Genomic DNA, 18909 nt, shown 5'->3' on the forward strand with positions numbered 1-18909 from the left:
CTAGAGGTAGAAGAGACTCTAGCTAATTCTCCAAGGACCAAACTCAACCTAGTAGAAGAATGATTTCATGAAATTCTCTGATTCTGTTTGCTGCTGTTTGCACCATTCCCTTCTCCCTTCCCAAAACAGACATTGGTTAACACTGTCTAAATCTAAAATTGCAATTTCCAACTCTGGAGACTGCTACCAGAATTGGCTAAGTCTGGTATTTTGCCACCTTATCTGGATATTTTAGCACCATGCCAAAAAAGAGCTAGTCCCTTCTTAGGTATAGCTCTGGACCCAGTTGAACAATCTAATACTCTCACATCTAATACTGTCTGATTAAAGTCTCTTGGGTGATAGTACCATAAACATGACTCCAGTCTTGAGCCACCTCCATCTCTCTGCCCTCCTAGCCAACCACTTCACAGCCCATGAAAGAGATCATGAATGCCCTGGAAGAACTTTAGCCCTGGGACCTGGCTCTTCTGATTGGTGACTGCCTCTTTTGGCTTCTGTTTTAGGCAAATCCCACCCATGGTTCATCTCACTCCCCTTTCTCTGGCCACCTCCTCCACAACCTCCTTGTCAATTGACTTGCTATCCATAAGTACTCTTTCTTCCCCAACTTCTCCAGTTCCGGGACCATGTACCATGATCAAATCAACTTTGTTATTATTGCTGGATGGAATGAGTCAATTTACTCTGCTATGGTCCCATTTAACATTCCTACAACTTTCCAGACCAAAGTGCCCCTCCCTGGCCACCATTTCCTCATTAGAATGCAAGCTCAGGGAATGACTATCTTTGTTTTCACATTTAGTGCTTGACAAATAGTATGCACTTAAAAAACGCTTTGTCATTCATTCATTCGTGTTTCTAGAGGTGGAGCTCCAGACATTCTCTAAGGTCAGAACCAGCTACTTTACATTGTCTTATTATCATGTACCATCACATACAATAAAATCAACTGGTCACCCATTCACCCGCACCCTACAAAAAAAAAATGTGTCCGGGGCCATTAGACGTCCTATTATATTGTGCCAAGGTTATTTAAAAAAAATTAAACCAACAGAATAGAAGAATTCACAAAAGATAAAACAGATAATTTTAAGTATATGAAATTGAAAAATCTTTCCCACAATCAAAATCAATGCACCTACGGTTCAGTTAGGAAGAGGAAGAAAAAGCCATAAAAACTTTGTATCAAATAAGAATTAACACAAGTATGTAAGACCAAGAACTATTTCCTAATGGATAAGTGGTCAAAGGAATTCTTCTCAAAAGAAGAATTGCAAAGTATCAACAGCTATACGAAATATTGCTCTGAATAATTAACAATAAATAAAATACATATTATAATCAGAAAAACAATATTCATAATGTTTTGTTCTCTTTCAATCCTGTCCAACTCTGTTACCCCATGGCGGGGGTTGGGTAAAGATACTGGAGTGGTTTGCCATTTCCTTCTCCAGCTCATTTGACAGATGAGGAAACTGAGGCAAACAAGGTTAAGTGGCTTGCCCAGGATCACACAGTTAGTAAGTGTTTAAGGCCAGATTTGAAGTCAAGGAGATGAGTCTTCCTGACTCCAGGCCTGACACCACTGTGCCATGTAGCTGTCTCCAATTAATAATGACTACAACAATATAAACAGAAAGAACAAAATAATGAAGCTCAGTACTATGTAATCACAATAACTAAGCTTGGCCTTGAAGAAGAAAAGGAAAAAAAAATGCATCTGCCTTCTTTCATCAAAGAGGAATGGGCTATGGGTGTGGGGTGTCTTACAGCATGTACAATAATCCATACACGTAGTCCCACTACTCTCCAAAGTCATGCACATGGTGTTTAACTCTGGGATAGGGGCATTAATGGCCAAAGAACACTTCACCTCTTTGAGTTCAGGCCCACAGGATCCAACCTCATTACTATGAGCCCAGAGCCTTGGGCATGAGGGGAGGAAGGGGGAGATGGAGAACAGAGAAGAAGTAGGAGGGGTGTATCCTGAGCCAAAGGTGATACATGTCACTCACATATGTTAATGCCTTAAAATCTAAGTTTCATCTTAAACTAAAATTCAAAGCTCTCCATAAGGAGAGATCTGTAATAGGTCTACCTATTTCCCTACCTCCAGGCTCTCCAATTCCTTTTTCCCACTGATACCAGACTAATTTCCCTTAAACATATCAATCCTGTTTAGAAACCTACAATATCTCTTTATTGTTCATAGAATCAAATCAATACTTCTTACCCTGGTATTCATGGCTCTCCACATCCTTCCTAAGCTTTATGTATTTTTATCTCCTACTACTTTCTCAGCTCCAGCTAGGCTAGTGTCTCTATCACCTCCTGATTATATTACACTCATTCCTACCTTTGTATTTTTATTCATGTCATTCCTCCTGCCCGAAATGGCTTCCTATGCATCTTCTACCTACTATCTAAATATTTTCAGGCCCTCACAGTTTCTACCTTTTTAATAAAGATTTTATGACAAATCTGATCTCTTTCTTGCCCCTCCCTATAAAGCAGCATTTATTGTTTGTGCCATATAATTGAACAATTAATGAATTTAGATTTAGCACTGTATGCACATATAAAAAATATTATATAAAAGTCAATCATTTTAGGTTCTTAATAAATAATTTACTATTTTTACTAATACTAAAGCTTCTAGTTTTCAAAACCATTTTAATGACTGTCCCTAAATCAAGGCTTTCACCTTTTAAACACATTCACTCAGTTATACACACACACACACACACACACACACACACACACACACAAACACCCCAGTTCCGAAATAACTTTTCCAAGTTTTGACCTTTAGTTTGTCTAGTTGGCTTTGGCATAAACTGGCCCTTAGATTGTGGAATACCTAAGACTTTAAATTTCCCTATCTAACCTGGAAAGACTTACATTAACTGATGCTGAGTGAAGTGAGCAGAACCAGGAAAACACTGTACACATTAGCAGCAGCATTGTCCAATGATCAACTTTGATAGATTTGGCTCTTCTAAACAATACAATGATCTAAGACAATTCCAAAAGACTCATGATAGAAAATGCTATCCACATCCAGAGAAAGAAGTATGGAGTCTGAATGCAGATCAAAGCATTCTTTTTTCACTTTTTCTGTTTTTTCTTTCTCATGATTTTTCTCTTTTGTTCTGATTCTTCTTTCACAGCATGACTAATGTGGAAATATGTTTAATATGATTGTACGTGTATAACCTATATCAGATTGCTTGCTGTCTTAGGGAGGGGGGAAGAGAAGGAGAGAGAAAAAAATTTGGAATTCAAAATCTTATAAAAGTGAATGTTGAAAACTATCTTGGAAAAAACAAAATACTATTATGGGGAGGGAATAAAGTTCCCTTTCTTCTGATCCTTTTTTCTTATGTCCTAATAGCCCCTTTCTCTTACTGAGCCTGAGCCCTCGGGTAGCATCATTTTCACACTGAAAGTGCAAATGAGCTTTTCCTGTAAATAGCATGTGTACTGAAACAGCAAATTAGAAAGAAATGTAATGATCTGCAAAATTATAATAACCATTAATTTCAGAGTCATCCTAAAAAAAACACCCTTTAATAAATGGCAGTTTTAAATAGAAAACAGACACAAAGTAGGATAAACACAACCAATGACTTAGACACCTTGTATTCTGTGTGTGCCTCATCTGGATATAATAGTCAGCAATTGAAAAGTCTACATGCTAGAGCTATCAGCTGTATTAGTCTTATTGTCATCGTGCAAGTGTTCCATAAAGGCCGAAGTGTGATTGGCCATATGTCTGTTTTGCTCTTAGAGACTCATTCTAGTTGCTACTTCCTGCCACATTTTAATGTGTAGTATTCCATTGCCACTATTAGACACAGGCTTTCTATACAGGAAATCATTAATAGAATGAGAAATTGAACTCATGACAATAGAGCCTTGGATAAGTGCTCTATTCAACAGGTCATGCAGCTTTGAGACTGTTCTTGGTCTCCCTGCTAATGTCACAGGTGGATTGATATTCCAATATGGAGTTTTGTCATGATATGGTGAGTGGTTTATCGTGTCTAAGAAAATTACTTTTGTACTGACTGGATGATATTAAGGATTAATAAAATGCAGATTAAAGTTATTATCTTTCACTGGTTAAAATCTGACTCAGATCAGCTGTTCTCAAATGTTTTTGCTATTTGACGACTTCTTCAGTCCCATGTGGGATATAAAGTTATTATTTCTATTTAGTTTCTAATAGACAGTAGTTAACATCCAAAAAACAGTCTTCAAAAGTGACATTTACTTGGCAGAAAGACACTGTGACATTCTAATAACATGTGCATGATAGAATGAGCCTGTCAAAGTCAATATATAAACATCACATGCCAAGGTCATGAATTTCAACTCAGTGCCCTAGAAACATCAGTCACTGGTTGGCACCAAGGTCATGAAAATTAAATCTTGATTTCTGACTAAGAAGTATATACTTATGCAGGAGAATTTTGTTTAAAATTTTCAATTTATTTCATTATCCCTTCCCTATCCCCCAAAAGAGTCCAACCCAAATCTTAGCTCAAAAACACTTTTACATGAAATTTACAACAAATATTTGGCCTTTGGGGGGATTGGTTCTTTTAACTATTTTTTAAAACAAGGGAAAGATAATTGAATGAATATGATTTATTGTGATATCAAACTGAAACCTATTTGTCTTCCCATTGCCTCTTGTCCAGCACGATAAAATGTATTTATTTCTTGTCTATATGGATATATACACATATATACATATTTGCATGCATATATATAATATAATGTAAAAACTTGATTCCATTTGTCCCTTTGATTGTAAGCCAGTAAGCTATGCAATCTAAGTGGTTAACAAGTGATTTTAGAAGAGAACAATAAAATCCCTAGTGAACACAGTTTTGTGTTAATAAAGTTACCTAAAAATGGATTGCATATATTAATTGTTAATATTGATTGATTTTCTCAAATTGACAACCCTCACAGAATAATACTTTAACCCTTCCTTGTCTGTTTCAGATAAATGAGATTCACTTTATGCCTACTCTCCCCTGCCTCAATCTTTATATAGTCTTCTCACACTTTTCAATTATGATATAGTTCTACTCCCTTCCTCCTTTCTACATTAGTGTAGTCCTTTTATTCTTACTTCTATATCTCCTCCTAAAACTTTCAAAACAGAACAATCCACAACCATCTCCTCTGCTTTTCTTATTTAATTCCTTCAATACACTTTGAAGATATTAAGGTTCTGAAAGTCATCTATTTTCTCTTGGTTAATCATCATATACATCCTTCCAACTGCTCAAGTAAATTTACCTTTCTAGGTTTCTCTGGACTCATGTATATGTATTTTAAAGTTCCTACTCAGTACTAGTCTTTTAAGCAGAAATGTTTGAAAGTCTTTTTCTTCCATGAAAAATTGCATGGTATATTGTTCTTGATTATAAGCCCATATCTTTTGCCTTTGGAATATTACATTCCAAGATTTCTCACTCATTTACATTGTATTACAAGATCTCCTCTCATTTAATATAGAAGATGCCACGTCTTGTATGGTCTACATTATGATTTCTTTAATTGCTTCTTTCATATGCTGATGGTATTTTTTTTCTTTGAAATGATAGCTCTAGATTTTAGCTATGGTATTACTGGGATAGTTCTTCTTGGGATTTCTTCTAGGAGGTATATTATTCTTTCTGCTTTCAATTTGTACTCTGGTTCTAACAGATCTTGGTAGTTTTAATTGATGATTTCTTGAAATATAGTACTCAGGCTTTTTTTTTTCCTTAAATCATAGTCTTCCAGGAGTCCAATGATTCTTAAATTCTCTGTACTTGACCTGTTTTCGAAGTCAATTTTTTTTATATCAGATATCTGATATTTTTTCCTATTTTTCAACCTTTTTGTTTTGTTCTAATATTTCCTGGTGTATCATGGAGTCACCAGTTTCTCTTTGATCTATTTTAGTTTTCAGGTCATCTGTTACTTGAGTAAAGTTTACCACTTTCTCTTGTAAGCTATTCTTCTGTAAACTTTTTCTTCAAGAGATTTGTTTCATTTGTCTTTATCTCTCACTTCATTTCTTCTAAGTATTGATGTAGTCCTAGAAAATTCACTTTTTTTTTTTCCTAATGAGTCTGCTTACAGGGCTACTTTCTCTTTCTAGGGAGAACACTTGTATATCTCTGGATCTATAACAATTGTTTTATTCTTGTTGGTGTTTTCTTTGATTTAATAGTCCTTCCAGCTTTAGTTCTTAAATTGGAGCTATGGCAGGTCCAACTCTGCCTCCTATTGTATCTATACTTCTGGGTGAGATGGTCAGCCTTGCTTCAACTTGCCCTGGGTCACCCAGATCCCTGTGCTGACCTCCACTTTCTAGAGATTAGTTTTCTTCCTATCCATCACTCACTCCCCAATCTTTGAGGTTCAGAGTCCTGGATCTTCAGGACCCTAATAGAGTCTCAGAACAGTGTGCTAGGAATCTCAGAATTGCTGGGTACCTGAGATTTCCTGTTTGAAAGTGGTTGAGCCTTCAACCAACAGCAGATGTTGCCATTTATAGTGGCTTCAGTAGTTGCTTTTGTTTTTGCTTTTGATTTTTGTTTGTTCTTTTTTTTGTTTGTTTCTTTGTTTTTTTTTTTTGGCAGAAGTCCTCTACTTTTGCTTCCTAGGGACACTGAGACCTGAAAGCTGCATGTATCTCTGACTCATATCTGGTTGAACTGGGTGGTTACCAGTTTGTTTGCTTTGATGCTGCCTTTGCTGGCAACCACCTTTCCTAATTCTTGTGAGCTTCTGGCTTACTTTTTGTGCGTTTGAGAGTGGAAGATGTCACCATAGTTTCTCATTGGTTTGTTTTATTATTCAGGTCTTTGCTGCAGGAGTAGGTATGTAGAAGATATATATGTATATATACCTCTAGACCAAGTAAAGGAGATAAACCGTTGAGGCAAAAGCCCAGGAAAGTTATCTCTATGAATGAGAATGGTCATTACCACATGTAGGAATCTTGTCTGGTACTTACCAGAGCACAGAACTGGGGTCCCTTAGTGGGAAGAAACCTACAGCCTGATAACATTGCATGTCTGTGTCATGAAATATGAGGACCAAACAATCCTTTCTTACAAGTATGAGCCTCCTTGTATATGCTTTTATGTGAAGTGCTACAAATTTCATTTTTTTAGAATACAATACAGTCAAAATTGGCTTATAATAAAACAAATATATATCAACAACACTCACTAATGTTGGTTCAGATATAATTTATAAACGGATGGACAGTCTGAGGATGACACACAGACCCTATTACATTATAATCTATTAAGGGACTGATTTTTAGCTTACTGACCTTGTGAGAATATATAGTGAGTTTCCCTGACATCTAAGAATTATCACAGTGCTTCCCTTCCCTCTTTGGTGAATTTTTTTTCTCCAATTAACAAGCATTCACTTTTTTCCCCTTCTATCCTCATCCTCATTTAATAGAAAAAGAAAAAAACCTTTGTGTCATATATACATAGTGAAGCAAGACAAATTCTCATATTATCTATGTCACAATATATATGTCTTATTCTGCATCTTGAATCTATTGCTTCTCTGTTGGGAGGTGGGCACAGTCTTATCACCCATCCTCTGGTGTTTGGTGAATGCCTTACTTGTAGCTCTTAAGTCTTTAAAAGTTGCTTATCTTTACAATGTTGTTGTTATTGTATAAATTGTTCTGCTGGTTCTGCTCACTTCATTCTGCAACAATTCATACAAGTTTTTCCATGTTTCTCTAAACCCATACCTTTCATCATTTCTTACTACATAATAGTATTCCATTACATTCACATACCAGAAGTTGCTCAACCATTCCCCAATTCCTATATACTCTTTAGATAATACGCACATGAGATGGCCCCAGAGGCTACAAGAATTCTGTGCATATGGGACTTTTCTGTACTTTTTCCAATTCAAATCAAGATATATTAAGTTCTTTGCTGAAGTAGGAAAAAAGCAATCAGTTGCAAAATAAGGCTATGATGCTTCATTCAACAAACATTCATCAAATATCTACTCTGTAGAAGTTCTTAGGCTGAATTGACCCAGGGCTATCTTGAGGAAGATACAATTTCCTAGACAAATTCATTAATTCAATTAATATTTTGAAGCACTTGTTATACATAGAATGCTTTTAAAGACCTTGGGAGAGATATGAAGATATTTAAGACCTACATCCTTCATCTGAAAGAGCTTAAAATCAAAGAGGGGAGATGAATACAATACAAATTAGAATATAGCTAAATCCTGATAAGTGTGAAATGAATACCCTGATATGTTCTCCTTATTTGAATTTGCACTGCAAGTATCCTCTGGGCTGGAACCAATGACCATATTTAACATAATTATAACTTCAAATAGTGCAAATTTGAATACATATCATCACTTCAGGGGATTTGTTATGTATATCAAATGCCTGAGAAGAGTAAAAAATACTAAGAAACACATTATGATCTCTCTCTCCACCCTTTTAATTATTCTATATATGTTAAAATAAGTATCAACATCAACCTTAAAGAAGTCAAAAAGGGTAGCTGAATGAATACATAAAAGTAGGAAAGACGAGTTGTTCCTGTTTTGCCATGGCAATGGTGGGTACCTTATGGTATGATTTTACATATAAGCATCAAGCCTTTTTTTTTTTTTAAAGCATGAGTTGGATATCCTAGATTTTGTACCAGCCCTGTTCTACGACACTATGAATGTGAAGGAGAATAGCATCTAGATCCAACGTTAAAGGACCTGTGCTTGGTTGTCTGGGAGCAGCTAGGTGGCACAAAGGACTGAGTGCTGGACTTGGAGTCAGGAAGAATTGAGTGCAAATATTGCGTGGCACTCTTTTTAGCTATGTGATCCAGAACAAGTCAACTAACCTCTCTTAGATTCAGTTCCTCATCTGTAAAATGAGGATCGTAATGGTACCTACTTCATAGGCTTACTGTGAGGATCAAATGAGATAATATATATAAAGTGTTTTGTAAATCTTAAAGTGATATGTGTTATTTTCGTTATTATTTTATAACTTGATCATAGGATTACTTTGCCCACCTCCTGATAGAGAAATGATGGAAGATTCAAATAAGACACATTTTGTGACATAGACAATATGAGAATTTATTTTGCTTGACTATGTATATTTGCCACAAGGGTTTTCTTTTTCTATTAAATGAGGTTGAGAGTACAAAGGAGAGTATAGGGCTTTAAATGAGATAAAAATAATTTGAATCTAGACTATAAACTCCTTGAGGTTAGAGAATTTCTTTTACCTAAACTTTGCATATCCCCAGCTCATGACACACTATTCCGTACATTATAGTTACTGAATAAACACATAAATATTGTTTGGGTAGTATGTGTGTATATGTCTGTATATGTCAGCCAGGGCCTTTGGAAGTTCATAAATATGTAGAGATCCCATGAGAGGAAACTTCTTTAGCTAATTCAGATAGGCAAATAGTTTACAATTTATAGTGTTGATCCAGCATTGCCTGGATCACTGATAGGTTAAGGGACTTGCTCAGGGTCACCCAACCAGTATGTGTCAGAGATAGAAATTGAACCTAGGTTTTCCAGTTTCTGGTCAGTTATATATCCACCATGTCATGCAGCCCTTATTATATTGTCATAATCATTGTTTTTCATTTTAGAGTTCCATATTAGGAAATAGTTTTCTAGGTATTTCAAAGGCCAGAAAAAGATAACTATTAAATTCACAGGCCAATTAAAGATAGCTATTAAATTATTTCTCCAATGAAGGTAATTTAAAAATGAAACCTTTGACTTCAGATTCAGTAATAAATTCATAATATGAACTTTGATTATTTCAAAACTGATTCTATTAGAGCTATTTGATAGATTTTTATTTATGAACTAAAGAAATTAGAAGAAATTTACCTAATTATGCTTTTCTGTAAATAACATCTTCATAATGACTATTATTTATTATAAACTTGAGCAGCTAGGTGGCTCAGTGGATAGAGTGCTGGGTCTGGAGTCAGGAAGACTCATCTTCCTGAGTTCAAATCTGGTCTCAGACACTTACTAGCTGTGTGACCCTGGGTAAGTCACTTAACTCTATTTGCCTCGGTTTTCTCATCAGTAAAATGAGCTAGAGAAGGAAATGGCAAATGACTGCAACATCTTTACCAAGAAAACCCCAAATGGGGTCATGAAATATCAGACACAACTGAAAAACAATTGAGCAACTGTAAATCCCATACTAGATTTGTCCATTTTGTAACTGAAGATGCATTTTAGGATTTTAAGATTAGATTGTGATAATTCTGATTTTGACACATCATTAGCTATAGCCATTTTGTAAACTAACTCAACTCTTTCTCTGCACAAAGCAGAATAGAACAAAGGTTATTGTATAATACAGTGCTTGTAGGAAGATAAACAAGTAAGCACTTGTTCTTTGAATTGTTTATAGAAGTTTTTTAAAGTTCATAGAAAAAATGCTAAATTAGGGCAAAAAATAATTTTTTTCTCCTCTTTTGTACTGGTTATGATAAAAATGAATTAGTCAAACCTCTTTCTTACGGTATTCTGCATAATTGGACTTACTGGTCAACTGACAGTTAATCAAAAAACTCATTATGTTTCAAACCTTGTTGAAAATCATTTCATACTATTTCCATAGAATTTGTTGCCTTAAGCATAGTAAACATAATTGTACTAGTTAGTAATATCCTGCAGAACATCAGCTATCTTTATGAAGTTCTATATATCTAGACTAAAGGTTCTCAGGTGTGGTCCTAGGACCCAACAGATCCCCAAGACCCTTTCAGGGAGGCCTCAAGGTGAAAACTAATTTTCATAACACTAATGCAGTGTTATTTGCCTATTAAAATATAGGAGTTATCCCTTTTGCAACTACATATCTGTGTGAGGCTTGATTTTCTTCATATGCTTCAACTAAAACAACATATCACAAGAAGCTGGATGTAAAAACCCATCTGACAATCTGTCTTCTATTACCTTGCCATTAGAAAGCTTTTCAAAAATATATAAAACAATGCCAGTCTTCTCACTAACTTTCTTGGGGGGAAATAATATTTTTCATTAAAATATTTTTGTTAAAATATAATGGATTTATTGTTGGTTTTAAGCTAAATTAATATTTTTAAAATTATCAGTTTTAATTTCTAATATGGTAAGTATAATCCACATGAAGAAAAACTTTTTGAGGTCATCAATAATTTTTAAGAATTTAAAGGGGTTCATTCCCCGATAGATAAATGGTCAAAGGATATGAACAGGCAGTTCTCAGATGAAGAAATTAAAGACATCTATAGTCATATGAAAAAATGCTCTAAATCACTATTGATTAGAGAAATGCAAATAGGTACCACATCACACTTATCAGATTGGCCAACATGACAAAACAGGAAAATGATAAATGTTCGAGAAGATGTGGGAAAATTGAAACACTAATGCATTGTTAGTGGAGTTGTGAATGGAGAAGATGTGGGAAAATTCAAACACTAATGCATTGTTAGTGGAGTTGTGAAATGATCCAACCATTTTGGAGAGCAATTTGGAATTATGTCCAAAGGGCTATAAAAATGTGCATACCGTTTGACCCAGCAATAGCACTTCTAGGACTGTATCCCAAAGAGATCATACAAATGGGGAAAAGGACATGAACAAAAATTTTTATAGCAGCTCTTTTTGTGGTGGCAAAGAATTGGAAATTGAGAGGATGCCCATCAATTGGGGAAGGGCTGAACAAGTTGTGGTATATGAATGTAATGGAATACTATTGTTCTATAAGAAATGATGAACAGGCTGACTTCAGAAAAACCTGGAAAGACTTGTATGGTCTGATGCTGAGTGAAGTGAGCAGAACCAGGAGAATGTCGTACACAATAAAAGCCACGTTGTGCGATGACTAATATTGATAAACTTAACCCTTCTCATCAATACAAGGATCTAAGACATCTCCAAAGGCCTCATGATGGAAAATGCTATCCACAAAGAAGACAGAACTATAGAGTTTGAATGCATATCGAAGCATACTATTTGCTATTTTTTTTCTTCTGTTGTGTTTCTTCTGTTTTTCCTCTTTCTGATGGTTCCTCCTATTGGTTCTAATTCTTACTTACAACATCACTAATGTGAAAATATGTTTAATTGGAATGTATATGTATAGCCTATATCAGATTACACACAGTCCTAGGGAAGGAGGTGGGGTGGGAGGGGAAGAAAAATTTAAAATTCAAAAGCTTATGGAAGTGATTGTTGATAATTCAAAATAAATTTATTTAAAAAAAAAAGAATTTAAAGGGGCCCTGAAATCTAAACATTTGAGAACTGATTACCTAGAGACTATGCATTAGTGTAAAAAAGCTGGGTTGGTCTGTAGTTGGGGGAGAAAGGTTGGGAGAGGAAGCATAGTCCTTGAAGCATATACAGATATTCTTTGCCTGTTTCCTATCCTACCATGTGGAAACTTGGGGGAGCTGGTTTCCAGCTGTAAATGACAAAGAGGTTAGTACTGCATGATGAAAAAAAAAAGTCTTCTCATTGAATATAAAATGGGAATAACTTGTGACTCAGGTGGTTATGGGCCTAAATTGAGTGTATATGCAAAGGACATGACATACCCATCTCTCAGTCTCTTTCATTAGGGCTATGAGGAGGAATAACTACTCTGAGGTGCTAGGTAAGGAACCAGACACATTCCTCTACTCAGCTACCATGTGTTGGTGAGCACATGGTGCCTCTGGATATTTTTTTGTGTGTGTCTGTGTTTATTCTTTCCGGCTCTTAGGCACAAGTATTCTGAGATGGGAGTGCCCGGGCAGCTTGATAAATTTAGGGAATCGAGTTCATCTTCAGAAGTCCCATTTAGAAGCCTCCATTTTTTTCAGTGAAATAAATAATTAGACCCTCAGCTGAGATGTGGAGTTGAGGGGAGTAATGGAAACTTGAGGAAGGAAGAGAAAGTTTGGAAGAGCTTCTATGGACAACAGAAGGAATCAAGGAAAGGAAAAGCATTTACTAAGAACCTACTATGGGCCAACACCTTCCTAAGTGCTTTACAAATATTATTTCATTTAATCCTCACAACAGCCCTGTGAGTTAGGTACTACTATTGTCCCAATTTTATGGTTGAAGAAACTGAGACAGAAGTGACTTGCCGAGAGTCGCACAAAAAAGTAAGTGTTTGAGGGCCACATTTGAACTCAAGTCTCCCTGACCCCAGACCTTGCACTCTGTCCATTATGCCACCTACTTCACTACATTAAGGGCCCAGCTGAGATTGGGTAATGTAACTTTGTGATATATTCAATCAGCGTGGTTGTAAGACTTCTAGCTATGTTCAGCAGCTTGTGAATAGGAACAGAGGAGGCAAACAATATGTATAATCCAAGTTTGAAGTTTATCAAGACATGAGTGGATAAGAGGGCAAAGGATTCTAGGGCAGAAGATTGTTGTTGTTTGTCCTTTCTTGAAAAGGACCGAGGTATAGGGAAGGTGATACCATGACTTGCAAGCGAATTGAATTTAAGTGAGGGAGGGATGTGCAAAGCCACTATCCTCACTCTCTCCTCTGGATCCAGTGATAAGATACAAATCAGGACAACTGGAGATGGCCGTGGAAGCAGTGGGCGACCTTGGCCTTTTTAAACTAAGATCTTTCCCAGGTCTCAGTTTGACTGAGGCAACACCCATTCATTGATTAAGGCTAGGTAAGAAATGAGACTCTTTTACCTAGTCAAAAAAAAAATCAATCTGGCAGGAGAAGACCCTCAGGGTTTCTGCCAAACAGAAACAATTGCCATTTACATTACCGTAGGGTGTTGGGGGGGAAACAATGACCACTAATTGGGGTTTGGCCCGGGACCTATTGTTGGCCAATCAATAAGAGTCAGAGTGAATTGGGTTTAACTCAGTGCTTAAGAAAGAAATGTAACCCTAAACCCCAAGATACCTTGGGAGATTTCAGCAATCAAACTTTACATTCCTTTGGGCAGAGCACCCACTGGTAAGGGTATGATACCATATGTATACAGAGGGCAGGGAAGGGAAGGAAGGAAAGACACTGAGCTCCATTTGGGACAGATGAACTTGAGATGTTTCCGGAACATCCAGTTTGAAATGTATAAGAAGTTCTCATCCTCTCAAATTAGAGACTAAACTTTTGACTGATTGAATGAGGAAGCTGTCAGGGTCTTTCTTGGGAAGGTCCAACTGAGGTTTACAGGAAATTGTCCAGAATTTGTATTGACCAAAGGATAGTTGGATGTCTCCCTTCCTGCCTTCCCCAAACAAATTGCTCACCATGGGCTTATTTTCTAGGTATTTGTCAATTCCTGAGAAATTAGAATCTAGAAAAATGATAGTACTAGCTAGCATTTAAAAGGCACCTCCAGCTTTACAAAGCATTATACAAATATCTCATTTTATCCTCACAAGTACTCTGAGAGGTAGGTACTGCTTTTATTCTCATTTTACAGATGAGGAAACTGAGGTAAATGGGGTGACTTGCCCAGAGTCACACAGCTAGTAAATGTCTCAGATAAGATTTGAATCCAGATCTTCATGATAACTGGTATACCACTCCATCTACTGTGTCACCTACCTAGCTAATTAAGTGAGGTTAACGGAGTCGGTTGAATGATTTATTGCATTCATTTTTCCTAAACTACTTCTCCAAGCACGAATGAGATGAAGGTTAAGCTTTTAAAAGTAGAAGCCGTAATCATGCAGGTTACCGGAAGAAATATTGGGGGGGTGGAATACAAATATACTTGATATGACAGTTTACAGTAAGGACATTTTATTTATTCCCTTAGTGGAGCAAGTGACACATCAATATGAAGGCTACCAGCTATAATAAATAGCAGTGCTGCACGGTGACAACTGTTTGATCTTTGTCTTTTGTTTCCAGTCGTAACTAGATATAAGGCCCTTTCTTTCCCTTACTAGCGCGGCTTCGAAAAGCATTCAATATCGCCGTATTTCAGGACCATGGAGCGGTCTCGGCATTTTCTCCAAAGAGCAGGAAGAGCCGTACTAGCTCAGCTCTGAGCAAACAGCATTCGATGCTCTCTGTTTAAGAGCCCCGTGTGACCCTGCAATCCTTCCTCCTGGCTCTTCAGAATCTGGAAACGCGCTGGCTGGGAGGAGGGAAGGGAATGGGGGAAAGGACAGATTCCTCCAAAGCCAAAGACAAAGATAAGAAACGATTTCCCCCTCCAACATCCTTTGGACCACAAAACCGAGGGGGTGGGGGAGGGGAGGAAGAGGGAGGATAAGCTGCCGCTCAGCGCTCAGCACCCAAACCCGGTGGCGTGATTTGAGGAGGTGCAAGAAAGGCTAAGGACAGTCCAACCCAAGCCGCCCCGCCCCACCCAAAAGCCAGCTCCAAGACAGGGCTGGACTGGAAGCCCCTCCCCTAGCCCGCTTCTTTCTCCCCCTCCTCCACTCCCCTCCCCCACTCCCTTTCTAGGAGCCTGAGCTAGACAAGGGGGAGGCGGGCGCTCGCGCCTCTCTAGAGTCACGTGCCGGGGCCACTGCCCCTGTTATCTGTGGCGACCGTGCGCCCCCGAGGGAGGGAAGGAGGCAGCCATCCCTGCGGAAAAGCGCGTGCCTCACGTCCACCCCGTCCCCGGCTTCCTCCTCCTGACCTCCGAATCCTAACGCGTGCGCACGGCTCCGCCTCTCCCTCCCCCCCGCTCCCCGCGCTGGGGGGTTGGGTGAAGGGAGGGGGCGGGGAGGAGCCGAATGCTCGGACTCGGGAGCCGCGCGGACCGCCGCCTCCTCTGGCGTCACGGCTCTTCCCCTCCCCAATCCCGGCCCGCCCTCTCTTCCTCGACCCCTCCTCCTGCTCCTGCTCCCACTCCCGCTTCAGCTCCTGCACCCCACCTCCTCCCCTCCTCCTTCTCCGCCCCTTCCCCCCTCGGTCCGTGCGGTGACTTAAGCAACGGAGCGCGGCGAAGCCCATTTTTCCCCTTCCTCGCAGCGCCGACGAGCCCTCGGCTCGCCTCCCCCCACACGCCCTCCGCCCCGAGATGAATTGTGCGGCCGAAGCCGAGTTCAACATCCTTCTCGCCACCGATTCCTACAAGGTACTGGGGCCTGGGGTGGGGGCAGGTGGCGGACGGAGGAAGGAGGGTCCGGGAGACGCGGGCGCGTGGACGGGGGGGAGAGGCTGCGGCCGGCGAGGTGGGGGGAAGGAGGGCGCGCTGCGCTGAAGCGGGGGGCCCGGGGCAGGTGAGCCGGCTCGGGGCCCGCGCCGAGGCCAGAGCCGGGGCCCAGGGAGGCCGCTGTCGCCGGGGATGGGGCAGGTGAGGTTGGGGCTCCCCGACTGCGATGGATGGGGAGGAGGCGGGGCCTGCCGGAGGGGAGGAGATGGCGGGGCGGTGCGGGTGCGGGGAGGGGGCGTGGGAGGCCGGGCGAGGAGGAGGGGACCTCGCACGGATGCGCACCTCCGCAGACCCGCGCCCCTTTCTTCCCAGGTCGGGCCTGGGGGAGCGGGCGAAGGAGGGAGGAAGGGCGGGCGTCCTGCTGGGTAAGCGGGTCAGTTAGGTAACGGCTGCAGCGCCGGCGGGGGGGGGGGGGGGCCCGGGGCTCGGCTCCCCCCGCCCCCCCCCCCCAGCCGGCCCCGGGGGTGGGGGGACCTCGGGCGAACCGGACTTCAGGGGCAGGGGCTTACCCTGCTAGCCCAGCCTTCCCTTCGGGGAATTCGGACACTTTTATTTTCCTTTCCTTTATCTTCCTCTTTTTAAAAGAAAAAAATGTTTCTGGTCTGAGGCGGTAATTGTGTAATCAGCAGGTACACCCCCCCTCTTCGAAGAAGGGTGGGGGGGTGGAGGAAATAGGGGAGGGACGTGGTGAGAAAGGACATAAGGGTAGGTTCCTTCTGCCTTTTCAGCCCAGCACTTGTATCACTCCAAGTTGTTTCCGTATTATCCCTTGTCCCTAGTCCACTGGACTCTTTCTCGTTTGTCTTAAAAGCCTGTCATTTTCAGCAGTGTTCTTTGCCCCATAAAGAAACAGAAACTTTTAACTTCGGACTTCTAGGAAGAGAAAGTTAGGAAAGGAAAGTGAAAGTGGTGGTGCACTGACAGCTTGTAGAGTTAATACTAGAGGACACAGCCTAGTTGAATATTTCTTATTAAACACGTGTACTGATGCTGCCCCATTACACTTTCAAAAATGCAGAGGGATGTCTAAGAAGGAGTAAATTTAGCATAAGTTAGTGTACGCATTATTATGCTTTATTAGTCTGACGCTTCAAAGATACATGCAATATTATTTGGACAGAAACTCACATGTGTTCGTTGGACTTGAGAAATGTGGGGTTTTTAAACTATCAAGATGGTAGTTTGATTTAGTACATTTAATTTAACTACAATTCCTTTCACATAGCAACTGTGTCTGGTTCATTAGTGCTAAAAATGATTTACAATCCTGTTTTACTTTGTGTAAATCATCCTGCCGTTTATTTTGTGTTTCTCCTTAAGCTGACAGTGGCTTTAACAGGTTACTTTAATACTTTTTCCGATTCTGAAACTTAAATGTTTTGAGACCTAAAATCCTAGGTAGTTTGTTCAGGTAGTGTTAGTGGCTCATTAAAGTAAGGTCCCTGAAGTTTTGAATAGCATGGCTCTTCATTACCAGGAGATCCTAGGATCATAAATTTAGGGCTGAAAAGGATCTTAGAAGTAATCTAGTCCAACCTCCTACAGAAACAAAGGCCCAGAGAGGTTGTGACTTAACCGAAGTCTCATAGAAGTAAGCAAAAGCTCTGATTCCAAAGTCCATCGGTACTCTTCCATGCTGAAAGTAAACAGCTCACGACTCTGAAACAAACTGTTAGATTGTTGTGTTAGATCACTGCAGTTCCATTTGATTAGTGGTGATGTTTTGGATATCTTAAGTGGTTATTAGGCATCTTGTAGCTGTTCAGTTTTCCAACTCTTTGTGATCCTATTTGGGCTTTTCTTGGTAAAGATGCTGGAGTGGTTTGCCATTTATTTCTCCAACTCATTTTACACATGAGGAAACTGAGGCAAACAGGGTTAAGTAACTTGCCCAAAGTCAGAGTTTAGAAAGTGTCTGAGGACAAATTGGAACTCGGGGAAATGAGTCTTTCTGACTCTAGGCTGGGGACTCTGTCAGCTGCACCACCTAGCTGGCTGCTGATATACCCATATTAGCATGTAAGTGTTATTTAAGTTTCCACTTGTGGAAAGAGTGTGAGGCTTTGGAAGACCTGAATTTGAATTTTGCTTCGGACACTTAGCTGTCAATTAATCTTTCTTAGCCTTGGTTTCCTCATTTATTAAATGGGAATAATAATAGCACTTACTTCACTGAGTTGTTGTGGGAATCAAATGAGACAAGTAGTAAATAACTTTGCAAACCTTAAAGTTCTATATAATGTTAGCTGTTATTATATTTTAGTGCTTAGATCTGAAAGGATTTATTTCTTAACCCAGCCTTTAAAATACGAACATTTCAATAACATGGTAAATGTGTTACGCTGCTTTCATTAAAAAGTGAAGTGCATAAATGAAGGAAAGATTGATAAAACATTTAACATACATTGTTTTTTTCCTTTAGTGCCTTCTGATAAAAAGCTAAATATAGCAATAATGTATTTTTATGATGGACTTAATGTGCTTTCACATTAGTTTTAGTAGAATTATAAACTATATTAAACTAATATTTTTCTAATCTCCTGACAAGGCAGATTTATACCACAGTATATAAAAAAAAATTGTAGGATGTTTGAGATAGGACCGTAGAGTTCATTTGGAATAATCACCTCATTTTACAGATGAGAAAACAAACTCAGAGAAATGATTTGCCTCAGATTTCACAACTGATTAGTGAGTTGTACTG

The 18909-nt window shown here is 39.3% G+C and overlaps 1 protein-coding gene across 1 annotated transcript in view; it reads left to right on the forward strand.

Moving 5' to 3' along the window:
* Positions 1–15932: 15932 nt before the first annotated feature.
* Positions 15933–18909, forward strand: part of NAMPT (nicotinamide phosphoribosyltransferase) — a 46857-nt gene continuing 43880 nt past the window's right edge. Inside the window, exon 1 of the mRNA XM_027838689.1 lies at positions 15933–16127. Within this exon, the coding sequence (XP_027694490.1) occupies positions 16071–16127 (57 nt within the window). The 5' untranslated portion in view covers positions 15933–16070. The remainder of the gene's footprint in view (positions 16128–18909) is intronic.

The sequence above is a fragment of the Vombatus ursinus genome, unplaced genomic scaffold (genome assembly GCF_900497805.2).
Source record: "Vombatus ursinus unplaced genomic scaffold, bare-nosed wombat genome assembly UNPS02014830.1, whole genome shotgun sequence".
In the NCBI taxonomy this organism is placed as follows: domain Eukaryota; kingdom Metazoa; phylum Chordata; class Mammalia; order Diprotodontia; family Vombatidae; genus Vombatus; species Vombatus ursinus.